We start from the raw sequence: 24096 nt of genomic DNA on the forward strand, positions 1-24096 counted from the left end.
AGGTAAAACCTGAGGGAGTAATTGCTGCTGGTTATTTCCAAACGTACTGGAGCTTGCAAATGAAAAGCAACATCCAATAAAACCTAGGCATGTGAATAATTAAAGCGGTAGCATGGGACAAATAAACTTAAGAAATGAAAAGCATAGGACAAAAAGGAAAAGGAGTTATGAGTGGGCAAGAGAAAGTTAAGGACAACACTGGTCTGGGTTACTTTTCCAAATATGCAATTATTTCTGCAGGAACTGTTATCCTGCAAGATGGCACATCAGAAAATGATGTTTTTGCTAATAAATGATGGCAACTATTGAAGAGTGCATTTCTAGCCTTTAAAGTAAAAATAACGTGTCTTTAAACCCAAAATGCTACAGTTCATGGTAGCCAAATGAAAAATTCTGCTACTTTTATTAAAGCAAGGAAAACTAACTAGGACTCAGGATAATTTAATTTTGAAATAAATTTATTGTATGAGCATTGGTGGGTCACAGACTCCATGGATAAAAATTTTAAGCCCCTAGGAGCTTTGTCACCACCTCAACACCTTACTGTGAAAAACCCCATCATTAGCGATCAGTGTCCATTGGGTAACTGCCAATTTACCTGCTTTTACCCACAAGAAAAATGTAGCAGGTTACTTCATTTTCATGACTGCCTAAACTACACTGAACTACACCCAGGCATTTGCTACAAAACCAGGCAACACAGTAATTGGTTTGCTTGCCTGCCAAAGCCCAGGGATCCAGTGGTCTCTAGCTGAGGAATTTTCAATACCAAAGGACTAGGAAACTTTAAAATGTTTTACTTCAGGTATCTCAGTGTTGTGTCTGCAAAACAAATGCGATACTGTTCTTCCTTTAGTAATTAATCAAAGATGTGGGATGCAGAACACTTTTGAAGTATCATTTCTGTTCTTATTCTGTAACCATTCTGTAATTCGAAAGCTTAGAGAAAAACCTTCAAAACATTAATCTTCACTCTCAATGCTTGTGAAGCTGTAAGACCCTTTGGTCATAAGCAGCACAGGAAATCTACTCAGGAAACAAATGAGTCTTGCAGACACTAAATGGAACAGGTGACTGTGCATACAGAGTGCTTATGTGTTAGTCTTGTCTTATCGTCACAAAAGCCACATTCCTCAGAGAACATTTGTGGGCATTTGCCAACGCTGTAAAATTACAAGAGAGCAAGTTTCTGCTTGCTCTTTGAGCCGCTGTACCTCTAGAGGTATTTTCTGCATCCACCCCCCTTGGCTAACAGATTAGCAAAAGTGTCATTCCAGTCCTCGTACCTATTTAATTTACATGTTTTCTGCTCATCCACAAATGGCCAACAATGTATTTTTATTCCTGCTAGGCTGAGTTAAAAGAATTTAATGATTTAAAATGGAGGCAGAGTTTGTAAGGCAGAGAAAGAATATTGTACCAAATCTTTGCTTGTAGAGGTCACAAGGACTTCAAGGGCTACTAGAAAAACTGGACCACCTACATAAAATATGCAACTGATGTTTAAGTTAACTAATTTTACCTAAGATTTGGGACAGATAAGAACATACACATGGAACAATAGGGGTGGCAATGTGGAAGAGCAGTTCTTTAAGCTGCCATAACTCAGCCATGCTTCACCGTGTCCCTGTGTCCGTAATTCAGGTAGAACCTCAGCATCCTGAATTGTGGTAGCATGAAGAGTAATGTGGAGAAATAGGGATGTAACTGTATATTCTAATACAATGACTTTTTTTTTTTTCTGGTATACCTTGAACGTCTTTATGAAACCTGGAAACAAATACTTAGAACAAGATGACAGCTTTTAGATGCTTCTTTTGTGGATATATAAAAATCTTAACACCTTCCACCCAGATATGCAAAAATGGATCATATAACAAAAGGCAAAAAGCAAGCAATGATTACGTTCAGTTAATAAGCTAGAAAACCTGTAAAGCTAGTGGGTCTAGCTCCCAGGATGTTGCTGGCCTGTTAAACAACACAAAGGTGCGGCATATTTGTGTGTTTTTATTACACTTTGTGAATTCAGAGATACACAAGGAAAATAGATTCAATTACACTTCATCCAGATAGAAGATGTTGACCGGCAAAGTTTCCTCAGTATTAGCAGCAATAGCTTAATACATTATGGGCCCAAATCTAGTCATCTTTAATACATAGCAGCCCAAACTTTTCAGAAGAGGAAGGCAAGGGTAGGGACAAGGGCAAAATGAGGGGGAGAAGAAAATCCTTCTGTTAAATGCTGGATACTTTGATATAGCTTTGCACAATCCTACAGGATCTCTGTTGTCTCTTTTCTTGAAATGCTGCTGTCAGCACAGTCATTAGGCCTACAGGTCCCTATTAGCACAGACCCTGTGCAATCCCACATGGTCTACAGCCAAGTCTGGATGTAAACAATTCTGCAAGCCCACTCAGTCAAGTAGAGGTTTACCAGAGGAGCTGGATTGGCAGGGTCCCTGCTATCAGCAATCCCAAAGCACTTGTAGCTTGATCACATCTTGTGGTATGTCCTGGAGCTCTTCCCTGATCCATTCTGCCAACACCAGGTTTCTCAACAGGGACCCAGGCTGACGCCACTGTGGCGGGCTCAGGTCACCCGAAGGTGATGTTGGAGTTCTAAAAGAGCAAAAAACCACAGTAAATCCACTTTTGAAGCCCAATCTGCACACACAGTGAGAGCGCTGGATTTCTTTCAGACCTGTCTTGTAGAGCGGGGAAAGAGGGAACAAAGGTATCACCTTACCTGTGGGCCAGGATGACAACAGACATGGGCAGTCACAGGGGGTTGATACTTCAGGACAGCGTGGGAAAAAGGTGCGTGTAAGTTAGTCGATGAAAGGGAATATATGTGCAAACCAGAAGACTATAAAAATACATCAGCAGTTAAAAATCAGCATACAACACCAGCCTAGAGAATGTTCAAGATGTACAACAATAAAAAAACTCATGCAGTAAGAATACAGAAAGCTGAAGTTAATGTTAAGCTTATGGTTAAAAAAAACTCAACCAAAAGAAAAGTAAATAGTGTTCTTATGCATAGTACTTCAGAACAGTGCTGGGCGCATGAAAAGAGAGAAGTTGAAGAATCACAATACCTTGTTTATTCATAAAAAGTAGTTTTATCTAGTTAACAACTATAAAAATCCAATACGCTAATATTTGTGTATATGCTGGCAGCATAGATTCTTGTAGTCTTTACAATAACCTGTGTTTCTTAGAAAATGCTATTGAATTTCCTAGAAAAACAAATGATGAGTCAAGGTATAGGCAGATGTTACTTATAAGCTTCTAGAAGGAAAAAAAACCAAACCTGAACCATTTATTTTTAAAAAGAGTTTGTTTTGGTGCAGAAAGAGAAGAATAGTTAAGTTTACAGTTTAAGTGGCCATCAGAATTACATGTTGTCCTGAAAAATTACATTGAGCACTTGAATTGTAAACCTTCACGTATTTGTCTACACTGCACTGTCGTTAGCAAAAAAGCCATATTCTTGCAATAAATTCTTACTTTTGTGTTTCATACACAAACTTAGAAGGTGTTTTGTCAAGATAGGCCAGCTTTAATGGGGAAAGATGAGCAAGGGAAGTGTGAATGAACAGACAGTTTACAGTCTTGGATTCAATAAGCCTGAAGCACAGAGGGTGCTCTGAAGATGATGGCTGTTTCAAAAGCATAAGAGAATTTTAAGCACAAGGAAAAAAAAGAAAACTTATACAGTACCCCTGTGAGCAGAGCTGTGTAATAATAGGTGGGCTTCACTGAGTATCAGGACAGTAATAAGCAAAAGCAGCCAACTTTCCAAAGTGTGAAATAAAAACATCGTATTAAACAGTTGGTGCTAATCTGTCTTGCTTGACCAATCCCCTAAGCTCATCAACATGCATAATACACCATGCTACCTTTAAAGATAAAAGCTCAGGGCTTAAAAATAATGGACTTTTTACAAGAGGCTTTTAGGGGGAGGGAAGAGGGATATTACTAAATGATCAGGAGACCCCAAGCTAAGGACCTTTTTAGGTAGGATATTTAAAAAAAGAGAAAAATTGAAAGTACTTTTAATAGAATTCAAGCAAGACAACAGAATTTGCTGTGAAAGGGCTCAAAACTCTCCTATTTGAAAAACAAACCATGTGCGCCACCTCCCGGGGTACAAAACACAGAGCACAACCACCACCCTCCTCCGGGCTCTCCCAAGGTGAGAAACCAATGCTCTGAGGGTGGCTGGCTGTCTTCGGGACAGAGACATTCAATTTGTATGCCTTCTTGATTTATAGTTTGAGGCAGTAGACAGCAACAGTCCAAAATATTACCTGAATCCATTCCAGATGATCAGAAGCTTTGTCTTCTCAAGTTAATGTTTTCTGTGCCTGATTTCTGTCCAATACTGAAATGAACTGATGAAAAGTTGGAAGCAAGAGCATCTCAGTTATTTGGGCATAAGCAGGAAAAATCACCTTGGAGCTAAACTTGCCTGCCTCCTCCCCTCCCTGCAAGGTTCAGATGAGATCTAAAGCAGTTCTGCTTTCTTTTCAGAGCTAAGGCCAGAAGTTAGAACTGAAAGTCACAAAGTACGAGGAAGAATTTGGATGGCTATAATTTATCGGCTTTGAAGTTCATCTTAACAGGATTTAAAAAGACACACAGAATGGGTTGAAAGAATTAATCATTTATTTTAAGCAGCATAAAATCTGATTTTTTACATAGTGTTTATCTGAAAATGGCAAGACCTGAAAGTACAAAGTATCAATTTTTGGAAAATTCAGTAATGAGGCTTGACAGTAAGTGGGATAGACATCCTAATATCACCTGAAGAGTGACTTAAAAAGACTATACCCCTTTTTTCAAAGTTTTGGTCCCATTTTCCTTTCAGTCAATCTTAAAAATATTGTCTATTAAAAAAAAAAAACCAAAAAACAGGTGAAATCAGGTGAAGAAATGCCTCTACAAGATGGAATCATTTCCTTAAAGGTGAAATCCTTTCCATGCTTCCTAAATAACTATCAAGTAACAGCTGATGTAACGTCTTAAAAGATTTCTGCATCTCCATATAAAATTTTCAATAAAAAATGTGAACTGCCTGTTTAAACACTCAACCTTGTATAGTTTATGCACACACAGAGTATTGGCTAGCAAAGCAATTTTTCCCAGGACATATTGCAATAATCCATGCCTTGGTGCTATCAAGAAATTGTCAGTTGTCTTTTCAGTACCACTTCAGCATGACTTTCTTGAGTCCATTTTTTTCCCCAGAATTTTCCAAAGGACAGCTATGTTGCAAATACAGCCGTTTAAACATTCAACTATATAATTCCTCTCTAACAACACAGGAATAAACATACCCGTCGCAGGTTTGACATGGGTCTGTGAAAATTTCCCTCTTCAAAGAGGGATGTGATGAGAGGATGGTTACAAACAACGTAGTTTATTCAAGTATTTTGCCCAAGTACACACCACTGTAAAATCAGAGCAGGCTGAGTTGCTCAACTGGAAAAAGCAGAAGTGTCTCAGTCGGCAAGAAGAGCCAACAGACAGTAAGGGTCCACTACAGTTGGTGGCAGGACAAAAAATGGCAAGGCCTTCAAGGAAGGGGCTGTCATCTGCTTAAGGAATGGCACTAACTCTCACAGCTCCTTGTGGTCCTCCTCTCCACCCCTGTATTTCATAAGGACAGAGAAAAAGGAGAATGTACAGGACCAGTGATGAAGACCAAGCGGTTAAGTATTTCCAAGTGGGAAGCGAAAGAGGTCTAGGAAATGTAGTCAAATGCACAAAGGAGTTCTTTGCACACAGACAAACTCAGGGACCGCTGACATAGATGAAGTTTTGGCTCTAATTCTCCTCCTAATACTAATGCAAGTATTTTCAACCTAGAGTTAATTTCTAAAGCCTTACAAACTACTTTAGAATAGGTCTGTGAATGGTCACCAAGAAAAACGTATCTTGTTAGAAGGCTGAATTTTGGATATAGAGGTCTTCAGCTTTTAGGAACTTTTTTTTGGGGGGGGAATGAGGGGGCCAGAAGACAATCAGAAAAATCAGAAGATTTACAGCCAGTGAATTAGCAGGACAGCAGCTATACTAATATAAATTGATTTTAAGTGAGTATAATCAAGTAAAAAAAAAGAGAGACCACTTATTGAGGGCTACTTCCTTTTAAATGCTGAAAATTACCTTCTGTGTTTTACTTTTCAGCTAGCTTAAAAGAAATACTGCATGTGCCTTTGTAGCCTAATCTAAAATTCCCAGTATTTCAAAAACTACCTGACCACAAAGATCCAGCCAAAGCCTAGATACAATGAAAATGAAAAAAAAAAGGCAAACACAAAACATTCCCGTATTACAACTGTACAGTTACCAATGTCAACATGTTTTAAAATAACCTGTTTTGTTGCTTACAGACTATTGCTAGGGGTGAGACATATCACTATGCGCTTTGTTATACGGAGAGGGGAATATTCAGTAACTGGCCAATGATTCTACTTAAAGACGATCATGCCCCTTTTTCACCCATGAGTGGATAATTCCCAGTAGCAGCAACAGGCACCTTAAAGTACACTGGCTTTCAAAATATTCAAGTGAACCCTTACCAAAGAAGCCAGGTGACTGACTGACGTTACACTTAGAGCAGCTTGTCAGCGACTGCAGTCGCTCTCCCATTCTGCTCTCCCAAGGGGCCTCAGCCTTGATCTGGAAGCCTGGTAGAAGACTCAATTATTTAGCATCTCCACATTTCACAACACCAGCCAGCTTCAGCTCACCGTAGCCCCTCTGTCAGTGCAAGTCGTAGCAGTGGCTTTTGCGGTATGGATCCATCTCAGCCAGGGGTTCAGCTGAAGCCAACAATTGTATTTCAGATGATGTTCCCAAGGAGCCATTACCAGGACTCTGGATTACTCACAAGCCTGGCCTAACGTCTAATTAGGCCCCAGAAGCCAGCAAATCTAACTGGCTCAGAAGATTGCTCATATCCCATTACCAATCTGTCTTCAGTTCTCTGAACAGCAGCAAGAACTTCATCAGCCAGAAATGAACAATTTATCAATCAGAGAGTCCAGTTTGACAGGAACTAATGTCTTGGTAAATTGTACAGTCCTTTCTTAAAAGGATCAATCTGTTACGCTCTTACAATTTTTAATGAAGTGAAGGGTAGCTTACTTATTTCTCTTTCCATAATTTCCTTTACTTTCACCTCCATAGGTCATTGTACCAGCCCCCTTCATTACGCAGCTCATATTATTCCTTATATATATGAGGCTCATGTCTGAGATCAGGATATGACAACCAACCAACCAACCAACCTAGTTGTTGGAAAGCTCTACAGAAATCAAAGAAGCTTTCAGCAGCACAATCATTCTGGATTATCGGAAAATTTAAGGATCACTCTCTCTCTGAAAACATGCTGTGTTAAGCAACTCTCATAAGCCTTTTCATATTTAAAAGGAAAAGGTTAATATACAAATGGCTCATCCTTCAGTGAAACATAGCCAGCCGATACACAGCATGTAACTGGGTAGAATACCCATAGGTTGACTTTAGCTGATAAAGAGTTAACTGTTGTTAAGCAACTGATATGTTAACATAAGAGATACCAAAACCGATAGCTCTGTGATCACCACTAGTTAACCTGCACAGCATCAAAGCTGAGAACTGGAATGGTACACTGCCTTGATATGTTGTTTAGGTTGATCCAATAGACAAATCCTAAATACAAGCTCCTTCACCTTAAAAACAGAACAATCCCCTCTACCTAACTTCTTTTACAGAACCTGAAAAAAAGGCTTATTAAAATTCTTCATCTATTTTCTTCAGCATTTAAATTTAGCCAAAAAGCCCATGGTAATATTTCTAAAACTTGTGAAGGCAGTGGGATAGAACTAACATATTCCCATGCCTGAACTCAGGTTTAACTACTTGAGCTCAAATCACACATCTTCAAATCCCTAATGATTGCACTGATAGCATCAATTGTCTAAAAGGCTGCATCCAATGAAACACGGCTTTCTGACATTTTCATGGTACATGATATTACATTCACATTAGGAGAATGCCGGTTCTGCAAGAAGTATTGATATGTGTACAAGGAATGATTTGGAGTGCTGTGATTTGGAGCATCCTGTCTTCCATAATAAATAGAGAATATTTTCCAGCACCGTCTTTACTCAAAGCTCTGTTTTTTCACCCTTTTTTTTAGGTATGGTTTAATCTTATCTCTGAAGTTAGTTAACAGGAGCATAAAATACCACACAGCACTCTTCTTTCAAAAAAAAAATATCAGGGAAAGAGATCACCAGTAAGACACACTTGGTAACACTGTAGTCTGTCACTGTATTTCATCTTTCATAGAAAAATGCTCAAGAGCATTATTTTTCTTAATGTGCTGTAGGCTAAAAATGAACCCTCAAGGGTTTCTATTGCTCTTCTTGTTGCCAGAGCAACAAAGCAATACTCACCTGAATATCTGCCAGTGTAAGTATCAATTTACAAGCTGAGATGAAGTTTGTGCTGCTAGCAGATGTCGCTAACAGCATTTTTACTATAAGCCAAATTTTAGTGGCAAGGGATGCCATGAAAACTCAAGAATGTATTACTATTTCATTTGTGCTACTTGATTATTGCTCCTATAATTCAAGTGTTTCTATTAAAACGTCTTGACCAATGACATTCAAAGTGAAAGGGTAAAACTGAAAGGCTTTTATATGAAATCTAGCGCACTAAAAAGACTTCATTAAGCAACTCAGAAGAAATCTGGCTTGTCATTAGAAAGCATACTAGGAACCTTTCCCAGTAAATTCCTTCCTAAAACTCTTTGTGGTAAGGAGATAGGAGGGGCTGGGGAGAGGGAAGCGGCTAAGAAACATTTTAAGAGCATACAAGTGTTATTACTTTCTGAATTGAAAAACGGCTCATTGTTTACCACCGTATCAATCCAAACATTCACCCTGTGTTTCTGTTTGAAACAGGTGACAGAAGCATTACATATATTACCATACTGCAGAAGGAGGAATACAACTTTGAAATTATTTGTTATGTGTAAAACCAAACCCAGGAGAACGATATGGAACTGAATCACAGAATTGGAAACATCATGATCTTTTCAGAGCAAAGTCTATTGCTTTAAGAAAAACTCAAGGGAACAACAACTTGTTGTAACGTGTACTAAAAATTCTAATTCTAAGACATTAAGAAAGAGATGTATGGAAAATAGAATACGGAGAAAACACCTAAGCTCTATAGTTTCTTACATTCCTTATAGTTCATCATTTTTCTCCTCTTAAAAACTGAGGCAGAGGAAGGAGGAGGCAAACTCAGAATTTCCTCCTATTTCCAACTTCTAATTCCAAGAGAAATAATTTTCAGACGTTGGATCACAACACCAATTATTTTACTCTATTCAGCCAAGCAATCTGAAAGTGCAAGAATTAAAAAGGAAAGAAAACCACAGGCACTTCCAGTTATGAAGTGAAATACACAAGTTGGTTTAAAAAAAACCACAGTGCTTTATTTTCACACACATTACGTGCACCTCTGTAAAAGCACCATTCCTGAAAAAAAGAAATCTTTGCGTATTCCATGCAGAGTCAGATGCAGAGGCAGTGTGAATCAGAAAGCTATATGAAGGGATTATAGGCAGAAAATTTTCTAGGCAAAGGACTGGGAGATTCAGAGCTAAGCTTCCTTTTTTTCCTCCTTGTTCCCCACACAGATATGCAAACTGCTCTGCTATCGAAATGCAAAGGAATTTTATTTTCCTTTTTTTTCTTAAAAAAACCCCCAGATAACTAATAGTTATCACTGGACTCCTCAACCTTGCACTGTTTATCTTTCAAACCCACTACACCAGTGTTAAAGAAAAGCAAAAAGCGATGGAGGTCCTGCAACGCTCACTGACTAGATACAAGAAAAATTGTCCTATCTGCAAAGAAAATACTGTGTTCTGACCTCAGTATTAAGATCTACGCTTGCACAATGGCAGTCTGGTTGAATATATTCTTCCCACTATTGTTTTCAGTCTTATCAAGGTTTGTTTTCAGCCAGTCAGTACACACACTTTTCATTTGATTGACACACCGGTGAAGCTAAACTAAATGCCTCCAACTGCTGTTCAAGTTGAAAAACAAGCCAGCATTAAGACTTTCACTTCACAGTCTGTCCACGAAGACAGATACTTTTCCCTTGAACTTCTAGGTTGCTGAGCTCAGCCAAAAAAAAAAGGGTTGTCTTTCTTATTTTGTTGTTTCCTTTTTGTTACACACTCACTAGAAATACCAAAAGACATGGCAGAACACAGACCTTAGCTTTATCATCTGCCCATACATATGCAGACCTGCCTTTTCTAAATATCAGTTATCCTCAACTCAAAAAAACCAACACACCCCACAGAACCCCATATAAAGGGGGAAAACTGAGAGGCTTTTTTTGTGCACCAAAGTGGAAAGTTATGAAGTATTCATTTTTATAAAATCCACTACTTTGAAGCCAGGGAGTTGCATTTGGTTGTATGGAGCGTCTTGTGCTTCAAGACCAGTTCTAAGCCACACGCTCACCAGTGGTAGCATCCTTGTAAATTAAGAGAGGTAGTCTTGTTTTACACTAAGGCTGAACAAGTTTGTTTCCTAGTTTTCACCTCCTCAAACTATTTTGTAATGACACTCAGGAAGGGCGACCCTCTTAAGTGGCAGCAGTCATCTTGAGGGGAAAAAACCCACAAACCAACATTTCTTCTTGACCTCACTTGCTTTTCTCTGCTGCTTAAGTCTGACCTTTCTCCCTCCCCCGCATCATAAGCACAGTTTCAAAATGAATTGATGTAAACAGAAAGCAGTATTCATTTAATGCAATTAATAAGAAAGATTATTAAGTTTTTTTCTCTTTTTCTACAGTCAGGGCTCGATTAGTTAGAAAATACTGACAGCTCCTTTTTTTGTGAAAGATGGATGGACAATTTTGTTCAGACAGTGGAAGAACATCATGGTGTGTTTTTTTCTCTTTTTTTTTCTTTTTTCTTTTTTTTTTTTTAAAAAGAAGGTACTGTTGAGAGCATAAAGGCTCATAGTACTGCAGTAGCAAATCCAGTACCGTAGCACTTAAGAGGTGGTTAACAGTGCTTTGGTTCAGAATCAGTGTTAGAAAATAAAGCTTAAAAAGTTATGATGCAGGATATTTGGTGGGATTTCAACCGCAATTTGTAAGGAACGTAGAAAGGACTGAGGCATTGGCTTCTTCCCCTTGGCAAAGTACTTTGTTCTTCATTTTGTTTAAGTCCCAGGTTTCACGATCAAGTTTCTCATTTCCATCGATGACGCACTAAGGAGGATTCGTCATTGACCACGTCATTGTCAGTGTAGCGATGCTGACACCGTGGTGGAATAAGCAGCAGGATGATCAGTACAAGGAGGATAATTCCACACAGGCTCATGAGAGCATAGGAGGCAATCCACAACACTGGTTCATGGAAAGAAATGCTAGAAACACAGTTGCTTGCAACATCTGCTGTTGTGAAAGGGCCTTCAATCTCAGATACTGGAGAGCCATCAACTTCTGAGAAATTACAAAAAGAAAAACATTAAGTCTATAGACACCATTTAAAAGCAAATAACAAAAGATCTAGCGTAAATACCTATATATCCTTTTCCCTCCATCATCATACATCTCGGCATACTCATGTTTTATTTTATTTCTCATTGCAATAAAAACGCTACTATCCCATGTTTATAAAATGGGAATCTGAAGCATAAGGAGACCATGACACTCCCACATCTACACAGGCTGTCAATGAGAGAACAGACATTTAAATCAGGTCTCCCACAGCCCAAGTTAAAGCCCAAGCCACTGGATCACCTTTTCTCTCTGGACTAACCTTTCAGAAATGTCAATTCAACAAAGCTTAAAAATCCTACAACACCTGCACCGGAGTAGGTCAGGGCCCAGGCAGTTTTTGTTTGTTTCTCACATTTGCAACAACCTCAGACAATTCTTACATCTTCTGTGTTTGCTATCTTCCAGGGTCTTAGGGAGCAGCATGCAGGTTCACAGATACCTTAAAGGACTGTATCCTAAACACAAGGTGCAGGGTGGAAAGCAGCACTGATACTCTTGTGAGTGGAGGTGAAAATTCAGAAGGAAGGGGAGGGGAGGCAGGAGAGCTGGGTTACAGCTGTCCAGAAAAGGGGAACGGTGGAGAGGGAGGTCAATGTCAGGAATGAGGAGCTGGGACATGAAGGAGCAGTGCTGCTGGGCAGGGAGGGAGAAGCTAACCAAGCAGCTCGAAAAATGGAGATGACAAAGCTAAGGCAAGAGGCATGAAGGGGTGCCTTGGCAGCTCCGTTTTCGAACAGCCATCCATCTTGGTAACATCACAGACTGTGTGAATTGTTTCATTACCATCACAAACCCTTGCTTGTTAAACCAGTATTTGCTAAAAGGGTTATGCTGCCCATGGTTGTCACAGTAACCATGGCAAGTGCAGCAAAGTTCCCCTGAGTTGTGGACAGGGCTAGGCGTACTGTAAAGGCAGAGCAAGTGAGTTGCCTAGGGCAACAAAATATTCAGAGCATTTCGTATCTGCAGGTGCGCGGCCGGGGAAGGATGGATACCTTTTAGCTTGCTTGGGGCAACTAGGAGCCTGCAGTTAGTACTGTCTGTGCATTTTAACAAGTCTTCCAAACAGCTGTAATTCACTTCTCTAGTCAGATACTTCAAGACACATTTGTGTATTTCTTATAAAGGGCTCAGTTTTAACCTTCCTGCTTAATTTCTTGTTCATTTTATACACAGACACACTCTTGCCAAATTGTAAGTGATCCTGTCTACTGGAAACAGTATCTCTTATTTACACGTATCTTAGACACGACTCCTGAAAGCATGTTTAAAGAGATTAGCATAAAATACCCTTTGGAAGGAAGAGGGGAGCCTGGGTTTTGGAAAGGCAGGAAGGTGGCCTTTAAGGTTCTTTGTGGAGAAACAAATGTGGAATAGGTGGGCTGCTTTATCTGCAGTTTATTGCGAGAGATTTTAGTTGGTATTCAGTCCCTGGTCTCCCAACACCTCATATTATTTTAAGGTTTAAGTCTCATTAGACTTAATTCAACTTAATCGTGGGCTGCTGCTGAAAGAGACAGTCCTGCTTGCCCTCACTCCTGTCCCTCTATTGGTGGTAGTGACTGGTAGGCTGCAAGGAGAGTCAGGGCAACTCGCTGATCTGATGGGAAACCAACCTGTCGTAACAAACAAAATGCCCAAACGAGGAATCTTCTGTAGGGTCACTCAGCTGGACCAACACCTTCTCCAGCTGCAAGTGCAGGAAGACGCCTTTAGCAGCAATACGCTGTTAGAGTGGACTGGGTGAAACCTGAGGCTGCACCCACAAGCACCCTAACACTGGTGAATACCAAACATGTACTCTCTCAACTCATCAGATGGTAATAAATGGTGCCCATGCACCCTATATCATCAGCATATCTTTGCCAAGACACTGCTGTTACATAGATATGGTAAGGCAGCTGCACGGTAGCGGACAGACTTGTAAAAGACTATCTAGAAGGTCCGTGGCAGAATCTGTTTTGTTCAGAGCCCCAGTATTGAACTTTGTCCACCATGCAATTGTTTCTTCTGGACATCTCACTCCCTCACACCATTTCATCTGTCTCTATGAAGTCCTGCAGCAAAACCAAACTAAACCACATTTAATACTAATGTGAAATGCAAGGCATAAGTATTACTACTTAGGAATTTAGTATTTTGAAGAAGTGGGGAAAAAAAAAAGCAAGCAGCACAATTTTCCACCTTGGAGACAGCTTTGAAAATAAACAGTCCTTAATTACTCATTATTTGGCTTGAGTACAGTAATTACTGCTATTAAAAAAGGCAATACAAAACTGTTGCCGTAGTGGTTGACATTTTAAATTACACTTTGAGAATGCTTGATAGCAGCACAGCCTCTGCTTTCTTGCCTCCAAAAAGAAGTTTTCCCTCACCCTCTTCCACCCCCAGAGAAACTGAGACGAAATCAAAAGAGGAGAAATTTGCCTAAATTGTTCAAACAAGCTGTTAACATAAACTAAGTCACACACACTTAGCATATTACACATTAGCTGAATTAGGATATTTTGGCGTATTTTTATTAGAACATCTGGTGGTAGCTACCTACAATAAATTCTTCACCTTGAATAAATGGCATTTTCTTCAATATTGATGATTACAGAACAAAAATGGCACCTCTGGAAAAATGCTATTTTATAACATTTGTGTAGAACTCACACTCACTCACCATCTTGGGTGGTTTGGAAAGGAAGCAAACCTGAAGTTAGATCAAATTTATCATGAAATTGTAAAGTGCTGCTTGGAAGGGGCCCCTGGAAGTCACCTAGTCCAGCCTCCTACTCAGAGCAGAACTGTCACCATCAATAGATCAGGTCAGCTGCAGCTTTATCCAGCCAGGTCTTGTAAAACCCTGAGGATGGAGACCCCATGATCCCTCTGGGCAGCCTGTTTCAGTGCTGTACCACCCTCCTGGTGAAGAAGAAATTCCTCATGTCCAACCTGAACCTTCCTGAATGTAACTGGTGGATGTTGCCCTTTGATATGTAGTTTCACTTGCAGTCACTCTTGGCTTGCATTCAACTTGGGGCCCACCATAATCCCCAGTTCTTTTTCCACAGGGCTGCTATTCAGCCGGTCCCTTGCCAGACTGTACCCATGCATGGTGGTTATCTGCTCGAGGTGCAGAACTTTGCACTTCTGTTCACCAAAACTCTTGAGGTTTCTGCTGCCCAGTCCTCCAGGTTACCAAGGTCCTTCTGGACTGAAGCTCTGTTATTCATCATGCCATCCATTCTCCTGATTTTAGTGCCCACAAATTTGGGTGCATTCTGTCTCATTACAGTTTAGTGTAGAATTCATTTATGATTACAGTGCTTGGTGCATTTCTTCCCTAAAAAGTACCCAAGTCTTGCTCCTATGATCTTCTCACTTACTACAAAAATGCTAGGGGTCTAATTCTGCTTGATGTCGAGGTACCATTAGGTTGCTTCACTAATACTAACTAGTTGATCCGAACATCTTGTCTCAAGAAGGGACCTGATCCAAAACTTTTCCTAGTCATCCTGTAAACAGCAGGTTATCCCTGAAATTATCAACAGGCAACTTGAAACAATTTGAAATTAGTAACAGGCAGAATAAGTCTTAAAGGGTTTCACATATTGAGGAAAAAGCAAATTTCTTTTTGTGCTACAATGGAATAGCCTCCTGCAGCCATCTATCTAACTCTCCTCACTCCTGGTACATCCTGGAGAATGAAAATGGTACAAGTAGTATTGTGGGATAAGCCAGTTCTCATCTCTAGCCAAGTCTCAATAGAAACTTGGGAGTTCAATGAAGTTAAGGCTTTTAGTCCTGTTCCCCTCATTTTTGTGTTCAGCACATACCCGTTTAACATATTATAAAAAATTGGGCTTAAATTTAGTGTTAACACTCTATTGTAAACAAGAAAGCATAGGTCATTGCAAAGCCATACCAAATGGTCTTTTACATTTCTCTATTTCTGAAGATTTATGCCACCAGTAATTCAATTTAATTTATGCCCACAAACAGACTAAAAGGCTCCAAATAAATTACATTACTATAGTTGCTATGGAGGACATGGCTGGCCTCCACAGGAAGCCAGTTAGGCAATTTAATCCCTCACACTGCACTGACTGCTAACCACTCACAGTTGTGGTTTTCTGATGAAAGTAGTGTTAAATATGGAAACCACAAGCTGTGAAGAAGTGGATTCAGAATAACTGGCACATCCAGCAAAATGTCATCTGTCCCATGTGAGTAGAGTCTGACAAATCAGTATATCTTATCTCAGTCAGTAGCTTGTATCATCTGATTTCTCAAGAAGCTAAGTTCCCATGGTGCTAGGTTAGACATATGCACGAAACATGGACAAAGAAACAAGGAGGAAATGCCTTCTAGCACCAGCTGGGTATCATCATGTGTCCAAGCTCATGTAAATTCAGATTTCATTTCTATTCAGCAAGCTCAGTTCCTCTCCAGACAAGGCTGGCAGAACTACATAAGTGGCCAAACTCTATGCTTCTATGTAGCAGTATTAACATTAAGGTGGTATTACGGTTCCCTGACTCTTTTTCTCAACAAAGACGTGCCATCAAAGCAGTTCTTGTGAGCACCAGCTGGCTTGCGTCCCCTGCTGACCACACGTCAGTCAATATGTTCTGTCAAAATGCCCCCTCCCCTCTCCATTAATGGCTGCAGCGTGGCAGGGACAGGAGGCAGCTCTACGCTTGCTAAATTTGCAGTCAGGAAGCACAAGGAAGAATGAAAGGCAGGAAAACCTGGACTGCAGTATTTGTCTAGTTACACTCTCCTTCCAGATGCATTCAAAATGTGTCTTTCATCACTGCATGGTACCTCATAGAGGTCTTCATTAAGCAACCCACATCAATATCCAGATTTTCTTTCGCAGCAAGCTCAAAGACGACAATTTTGAACCCATTAACAATGGAGAGATTAAAAAAAAAAAAAAAAAAAGCTTTTAAAATGCCCTGGAGCTACAACTCAGCTAGCTAGTATCTCTTTTTTTTCCCCCTCAATTACCTGGTTGCATTAAGCACTCAAGTACTTACTGCCCTTACCCTCTCTAACATAAATACTGGGGATTAAAGAAGCACTATCAGTTGTAGTCCTTTTCTCATGCAAATCTCAGATGATACAATGTTTTTCAGGGCATAGACCATTTCTGTTTGGGACAGAGACTTGCGTATGGGTGCACATCCTTTCCCTCCTCTCCCACGTGTATGTTCTTGTGGTGCCAAAGCAATGTCTCATCCACAAGGGGAGGAAAGCCCAAAACTTTTGTTTTTAGCTACCTGTGGTGAGATAAGAGAAATCATGAAAAAGCAAACAAGTTTACCAGCACTGTAAAATCAGCCAAAAATTATGAGCTTTTTCACATTTTCTCAGCAGCTAATTAAAAAATTAAAGGCTTTCTACTTACACTGAGAAAACCATTTGTTTAGAACCAACACAAACACCACAAGTCTTAATTTGAGTCCCATTTTCATTTTAGCTCTTTGAGTATTTCTGAGAGGCTGAAAAGACACAATTTACATTAAGAGAAAAGTGCTAGTAAGGTACTTCACTGCACATTGCAAAAGTTAGTTGAAGAATCCATTTATCTGCAAATTAGAACAGGAACTACACAAAAATGAAGCTGCATTAAAAACAGGGACTCATCTCATGTAACTGTTGGGGAAACCGCACACACAGACAGATGTCTCGGAAAGAAGATCTTCTCTCAGAGGAAGAACGCAGCTAAGATACCCAGAGCTGAGGCTGACTTACTTCATGCCAAAAGACTGTTGCGTGCAATACAGCTTTTTTTTTTTTCTCCCCTTGAAATCTGAATAGCTTGGGATTGCTCAAAAATATACTCTTCACACTTCATGAGTAACTATGCTTTTCCCCATCAGATAAGTGGCAAAAGATGTTTCTCTGAGAGAGCAGGTGTTTCCTCACTCACCAAGTCCTGAACAATATTTCTCTTACCTGCACACGGACTCACTGCAAAGCCCACTCTCCTCTGGGCTCTGTCAAATATTACATAGAAGCCTTCCATGACTGTAGCACCAATAACTAGAGCATTTGTGGAGGAAGAGATGCCGAATCGGTAGCACTGTAAATTCTCTCCTATTCCAAGAATGGGTTGAATATAAAGCTATTAAAAAAAAAAAAAAAAAAAGCCAGAGTGTAAGAAGCAACACCACACAGTACTTTGAAGTTCAGACCTTTTGATTTTTATATTCAAGCACTGAAACTCCACTGGAAATAGAGAATGAATAGGGGCAAACAGTTTTCTGTACATGATTTAAAACTGGTCAAAGCTTACATGCAGGTAAGAGGTAAAGCTCTTGGATTCTAAGCTTAAATTTGAACACAGTCAGTCACTATGTGAAGGTCAACAGCAAATTCATGAGAGCCACTTTTTATTGTATTTTCCATAAGGGAAGGATAGCTGAGAAAGAACTTGGGATATGAACTCAAATTAGAGAATAATTTTATTATTTAAAAAATTATCAGGATGGAATTGATTCAGAGAGCATTCAGTGTCAGCTTCAAGGCTCTAAATTCATAAATTCAAGTCACATTTCCCCCTTGTCTCCTCAGGGAAGATGAAAGATTGCCAAGCTACATGATCAATACAGAAAAAGCTTATCATAAGGCTTTACTATATTTCAAGTTAAAATGTACTTAATAGGTTCATTCTCCCCTTTGCTCCTGACCATCCCCGGAGGTAAAAGACTGTATTAGTAATGTTAGAGGATACTAGCCTGTATTGCAACCTATACTGGGAGGGGAAGCCAGAGAGGAAAAATAAAAGTGGCACATTATATTCTAAAAGCTGGGATGGAATATTAATAAAAGATAAACCAAGTTACAGAAACTGGTGAAGAGATCAAATAGGCTCGTTGCCAAGACTGTTGTATTCAGAAGTGCTCCAACTCAGAATGCCACGAAAAACAAATCAATTTGCTTCCCAAAATGAGAAGATCAAAATGAGCAGAGACATTCTGTATTGACATCTAATATGGCTAAAGCTTGTGAAAACAAAAGAAAAACTTGCCTATTTTTCCTGACAATTTGAAAAAATCATTCCCAACTACATGGACTGCACTCAGAGGGAAACTATGTTTTTCTTTTTTGGTTTTAGGTTTGACAAGTTTGTTATTTTCCCTATTTAAAATTTGATTCTTAAAATTTCGTTTAAAAAGATTTCCCTTGCACACAATAAGCCAGTTCTCTATTACTGCTAAAAATAGCTCCTATTTTTTAAGAGCATGTGCTTTATAATAGTAAAAATAAATGCATAACTGAATAAACAAAGAAGGTTGAGACCTGTGGTAGGATAGAGATCCGAAACGACCTACTGGAGTTTTCATCCCTCAGGTAAATGGAGAGTTTGGGAAATAAGGACCAGGGTCTTTCAGTTTTATCCCAGCATGCAAGCTGTGAACCAGTCCAGAAACCAGAAGAGAATTCTTGTATCTATTAAAAAAAAAAAAAAAAAAAAAGAAGTGATACATACAGATTACATACATTTTGATAGATTTTTGTAAATGATCACTACCACTATTCGATACTTCTTCCATTCCCATGGAGAAATTCAAGCATGACCACAAGTCTGACAAAGAGCTTTTTCTTTAAGGATCACAGCAAAAACCCAACACACAAATCGAGGTGTGCCATAACCCATTATGACTTGGTAGAAGGGGGAAGAGGCAAAAGCAAGTTTAGCTCTCCCTTCCCTCCCCATTTGTGTCTCATTACTTCCACTTCTGCAATGAACATGTATGAACTCCCTGAGCAATCAGTACCGCAAAGAGGCAGGGCATCAACGGGCTTTTACTACCTATCTACCTCTTCTCTGAACAGCTGACCAAACGCCAACGTTCTGAAGCAGGAGACGTTTTTTTAAAAACACAAACTAAAATACAAACCACATGAATATGTAATGGAGTCATCTCCCTTCCTCACATACCTACAGCTTCCTACTCAACTTTAGGGTTCTGAAGCCAAGGGCTAAGCCAAAATCTCCTGGCATCTAAGGGAATCAAGGTCTGCTACAGTCAATGGAAAGAAACACATCCCTCTGTCTCTTTTGCTGCCCTGCCACTCACTACCAATACAACTTGACACGCTTTTGAAATAAGGTTGATTAACAGTACTTCTTAATATATCCATGGCACTAACAAAGCAAATAGCAAACCCCTACAGAGCTTGTTTGCCTAAGACAAACATCTTGTCTAATGTTCATGCTCCCTGAAGCTGATCTGCTGCTGCCAGATCAGAGGAAAAACCTTCCTTATTTGAGTGCATCACTTTGTGCTGGTTCTTATTCCCACGTGAAGCAACATTCAAGGCAGCATCTTGTTCTGACGTTGCACAGCCAAAGCCTCCCGTTTGGATGAAGAAGAAAGATGGAATCCAGTCTCTCCACTCCCCTCATTTGTATTTATCTGTGATATCGACGATTTTGTAAACATCAGCTCATACATTAGTTATATGGCATTTTACAGGTGACAAGTATTCACCCACCCCACATACCTGCCAATGAAATATTTGTTAGGGCTGCACAGTACTAGAGACTTAATACTTCCAGGTGCTCATCTCTGTTCTTGGGCCAACCAGCATACACTCATGTAAACACACAATGAGACTTACCATCACAAACAGACTGCTTTTACCCTTAACTCTAAATGCACACTTAAGTACATCTCTTGGCAAAGGACAAAACGCTCTGCCTCTCACAGCTAAGTCCCAGGCCAGACCTGCTGAAAAATATAGTTCTCCTCTCTTTCCATTTTCTCTTGGAAAGCAGAGCTTGTGATCTGAGAAAAACTGCAAGATAGCACCCAGACTGGCCAGACCAAGTCTATAAAGGGTTCTATTTTAAGTGCTTACTTTCCTTTCCCAGAAAGACTGCTTATTAGATTGCATTTCTTTGTCTTACTTCTGTATGCTGAAGAAATGCATTGGGGGGATTTGGCTGTATGATACCTAAAAGGTTATTAAAATAAAGATTTCAGGTTTATTTGAGCCTTCCTTTCTTCAACTTATTAACTTAGCATTATATTAATGCCGTGAGTAGACATGCTGTTCTGACTTCAGCTCAGTGAGGTGTAGCTGCCACCCCTCTGCGGCTCATCTCTGCCCATCTGCCAAAACCACCACCCTTCAGACCTGCCAACACCAAACTGCATCTATAGCTGCTCCCTAAAAGACTTCAGTCCAAATAAGTAAGGTTTAAAAAATGATCTGCACCACTAAAGAGCATAAAGCTCACAGCCTTAGTTTTTAATGGAGCTGAATAAAGGAATGCTTCACATGCAGTTATCCCAGCATACCTGAGGGGGCAATAACATCTTGCTGGAAAGTTCATAGCAAGCTACTACGAGGAGGAACTTGTTAACCTGGTTCACCAGTGGTCAGAGAAGTATGTCTGACTACAGCAGTTGATTTTATGTTTCAGTGGTACATAGCCTGCCAGAAGCACAGAGCGCTAAGAGTATGGTTGTGATGCCATGGTACAATTGCTGAAAATACCCATTTTCCTGACATTGCTCCTACACGGCTGGAATCTGATCCTTACATCTTGTAACTACTTTCTTATTTAATAGACTATCTCCTTTGTTTAGAGCTGTGAAAGTAATTTTTGGTGTGTGGAGGGAAAGGGGTACAGCAGCAAGGTCCTTGAGATTAAAAAGAAACCCTAAAAGAGAAGAGTTAGTTTATGCATTTTTAATAGGAAGAACAAAAGCCGTTAACACAGAGTGAGCGAGTGGTTTCCCTCTAATACCTTATCGATCAGTTGACTATTTACTTGTCATGTGGAAGGTCCGAGTTCAAATGTCCTGACCAACATCAGAGAGGAGTGTGGACTGCTGTGACCCACTTCACAGGAGGGTGCCCCATCCACAAAGTGCCATTACAAGAGCTCTTGGGTAGGCTTCTTTCAATTCCCCCCCCCAATGACTGATATTGTTCCAGTCAATATTTAAATGCTTTGCAAAGAGAAGAACTTTTCAACCAGGGAAGCTGAGCTATGTAAGGTAACTGGTACATTTATTTCAGGTACTGGACACCTGCAGGCAGTGAAGAACACTTCATGCCAAATCTCTGCTCTCAATCAGGTAGGAAAAGGATCTCAATCTTGAATTATCAGCATACAGGCAAATACTCTGTCTTTTGGGCAGCTGGTCAATAGTCTGGTTACTGTATTTCCTGTGATTTGCAACGACTACTGCTGTCTGATTGTGAATCCATGACAAAAACACTAAAACTGTTCACAATTTCTGAGATTTATTCTTCATCTTTAAGCTTCTTGGCGCTGTTCATTGTATTCAACCAAAATTTATGAATAGTTTTTATTAACCAGAAAATGCTGCTTCAGTTACTCTATGTTCAGAGAAATCCACCATCCCCATGCCCTACTTCTAAAGCCCACTCTATTTCCAAAGAAAGATGTTTTAAACATAAATAATTCAATAATGAAGGTCAAAAGCAGCTTTATTGATATGAATAATCCTAATGAATGGCATCCATTTTATACAACAATAAGCATTATACTTGGAAAGGAACTGCTTGCAGTAGCAGGTTCTTCTACTTTATAAACACTCTGTTTTGAATGAAAGGCTTGATTTTTGCACTCGTAGACTTTGAATCAGAGCAACAGGGATTATGTCCATGTTTCTGAAACGCTTAGAACAAAATATTCCATCTCTGCACTATTTCTGATGCATTTCCATACACACACTTCTTGTCTGTACTTGGACCCTCCTTCTCCCTCCTCCCTTTCCCTTTTCACCTCTTCCTTTCCCTTTTCCATTTCCATCAAAGACTATCAGTCATTTCTCACTTATTAACAGGAGTAGACCAGAAAAGATTCTGCTCCCCTCAGGTTAAAACCCTATGACTTACAAGGTAGATAGCAAAGATCACACGCCTTTCAAAGATCATGTGATCATTTAATAGGAATTTAACATTTTGAGCAGATTTAATGACATTAGCTTACCAGGGACGTGCGAGCTAATGCTTGCACAACAGCACTGAAGACTTTCTGGGGCAGACGGAGGAGCGTGGTTCCACTGTCTACTATTGCTTTATCAGCATTATACTAGGGAGGGGGAAAAAAGGAGAGAAGTTACACACTGTAGTTAATGTAATGCAGATTCCACTGTTTCATAACAATGACAAAGCTCTTCCTTTTTGGTAGCTGTCTTCCCAAACCTGCATGTTATACCTGTCAGCAGCTCTCTCTAGTTGATAGCTTGAATTCAAATGAAGTCTGAGAGCAAAAGCAAGATATGGTCAGCCTAGACACAAGAGTGAGTTTATCTGCACCACTCAGTAAATTACTGCGTGTCACCACAGCTGGTGCAAATGGCCAAACCACTGCAAAAAGAAGTAAAGCCCATCCCCTCTCAGAGGTGTGAGCTAATCCACTTTACCTCCCATATGCTTTGGGCAAAAGCACTCTCATGGTCCATACAGACAGATGCTAAGCATGCTGATGTAGCTTAGACATATGTCCAAGCCCTGAATCAAGGTCTCTGCTATCACGGAAACAATTCACTCTAGTTTAAACACAATACAGTAGCCTACTTTTAATGGCTGGCGTATCTAATTTAAGAATAGTCAGGGAACATTAGGCCTCATTACATGTCATGTTCAGTACCGGCTCAAGAGTACCAATGCCAAATACCACACTTTTCTCTCTTGACTGCTGAAAACCACTAAAACACAGACAAAAACAAGTAAAAAGAAACTTGAAATGTCAATCTTTCTGCCTCAAAATCTGCACTAAAAAAACTAAGCAAACATTTCTCTTCATTATTAAAACCCTCAGATTAAGAGATTTCAGCAAACTTCAGATACAGTAAACAAAGAATAAACATTTTAAAAGGTACATCTTTTTTCATTAACTCCTTAAAAACTATGATTAATTGTGGGGGGGGGGGGGAAGACAAGTAGCAGTGGCAGCTGTTTGCATTAACTACTTTTGTTACCAGCTTAGGCAGCAGGATCAATATAACTGAACAGTGACATGTTTACGGCATAATCATAAGACACAAGGTAATATACAGTATAAGCTTTTTAGGAAGAGGTCAAACAGCAAGCAAATTTAAAATGCATTGGTTTAGATGTTATCAAGTCACATGGAATATCTTTAGCGCAGTGACAAAAATAAAACCCACCAAAAAGTAAAAAAGTAACTCTGACTTAGTTATTTTCTTTTTGAAAGAAGAGCTGCTATAGGCTGCCAAGCAGAGCTGAAAGAAAAGCAAACAGGAAACCATTTATTATACACTCAGAAATACTTCTAAAAAGCGGAGAGAAATATCAAGGCATTGTGGAGTCCATTTTAACAGATTTGTACCACAAATAGGCAATCGCCAGCATCCTGGAAAGCCACCCTTGGAAAAAAGTAGGTAGGAGGCACAGCCAAGAGGACCAACCACTAAAATAAACCCATGCAAAATGCCTGGAGTAGCGGGATCGCTGGGCTCGGGACTAAGCACCTGGATTTTCATG

General features: G+C 39.8%; 1 protein-coding gene across 1 annotated transcript in view; it reads right to left on the reverse strand.

Moving 5' to 3' along the window:
• Nucleotides 1-9778: 9778 nt before the first annotated feature.
• The window catches only part of BACE2 (beta-secretase 2), a 50242-nt gene continuing 35924 nt past the window's right edge, over nt 9779-24096 (reverse strand). The window contains exons 6-9 of the mRNA XM_050904019.1: nt 22577-22678; nt 18901-19050; nt 17554-17722; nt 9779-11541 (exon numbers count right to left, since the gene is read on the reverse strand). Of these exons, the coding sequence (XP_050759976.1) occupies nt 11288-11541; nt 17554-17722; nt 18901-19050; nt 22577-22678 (675 nt within the window). The 3' untranslated portion in view covers nt 9779-11287. The remainder of the gene's footprint in view (nt 11542-17553; nt 17723-18900; nt 19051-22576; nt 22679-24096) is intronic.

Source organism: Gymnogyps californianus, chromosome 1 (genome assembly GCF_018139145.2).
Source record: "Gymnogyps californianus isolate 813 chromosome 1, ASM1813914v2, whole genome shotgun sequence".
In the NCBI taxonomy this organism is placed as follows: domain Eukaryota; kingdom Metazoa; phylum Chordata; class Aves; order Accipitriformes; family Cathartidae; genus Gymnogyps; species Gymnogyps californianus.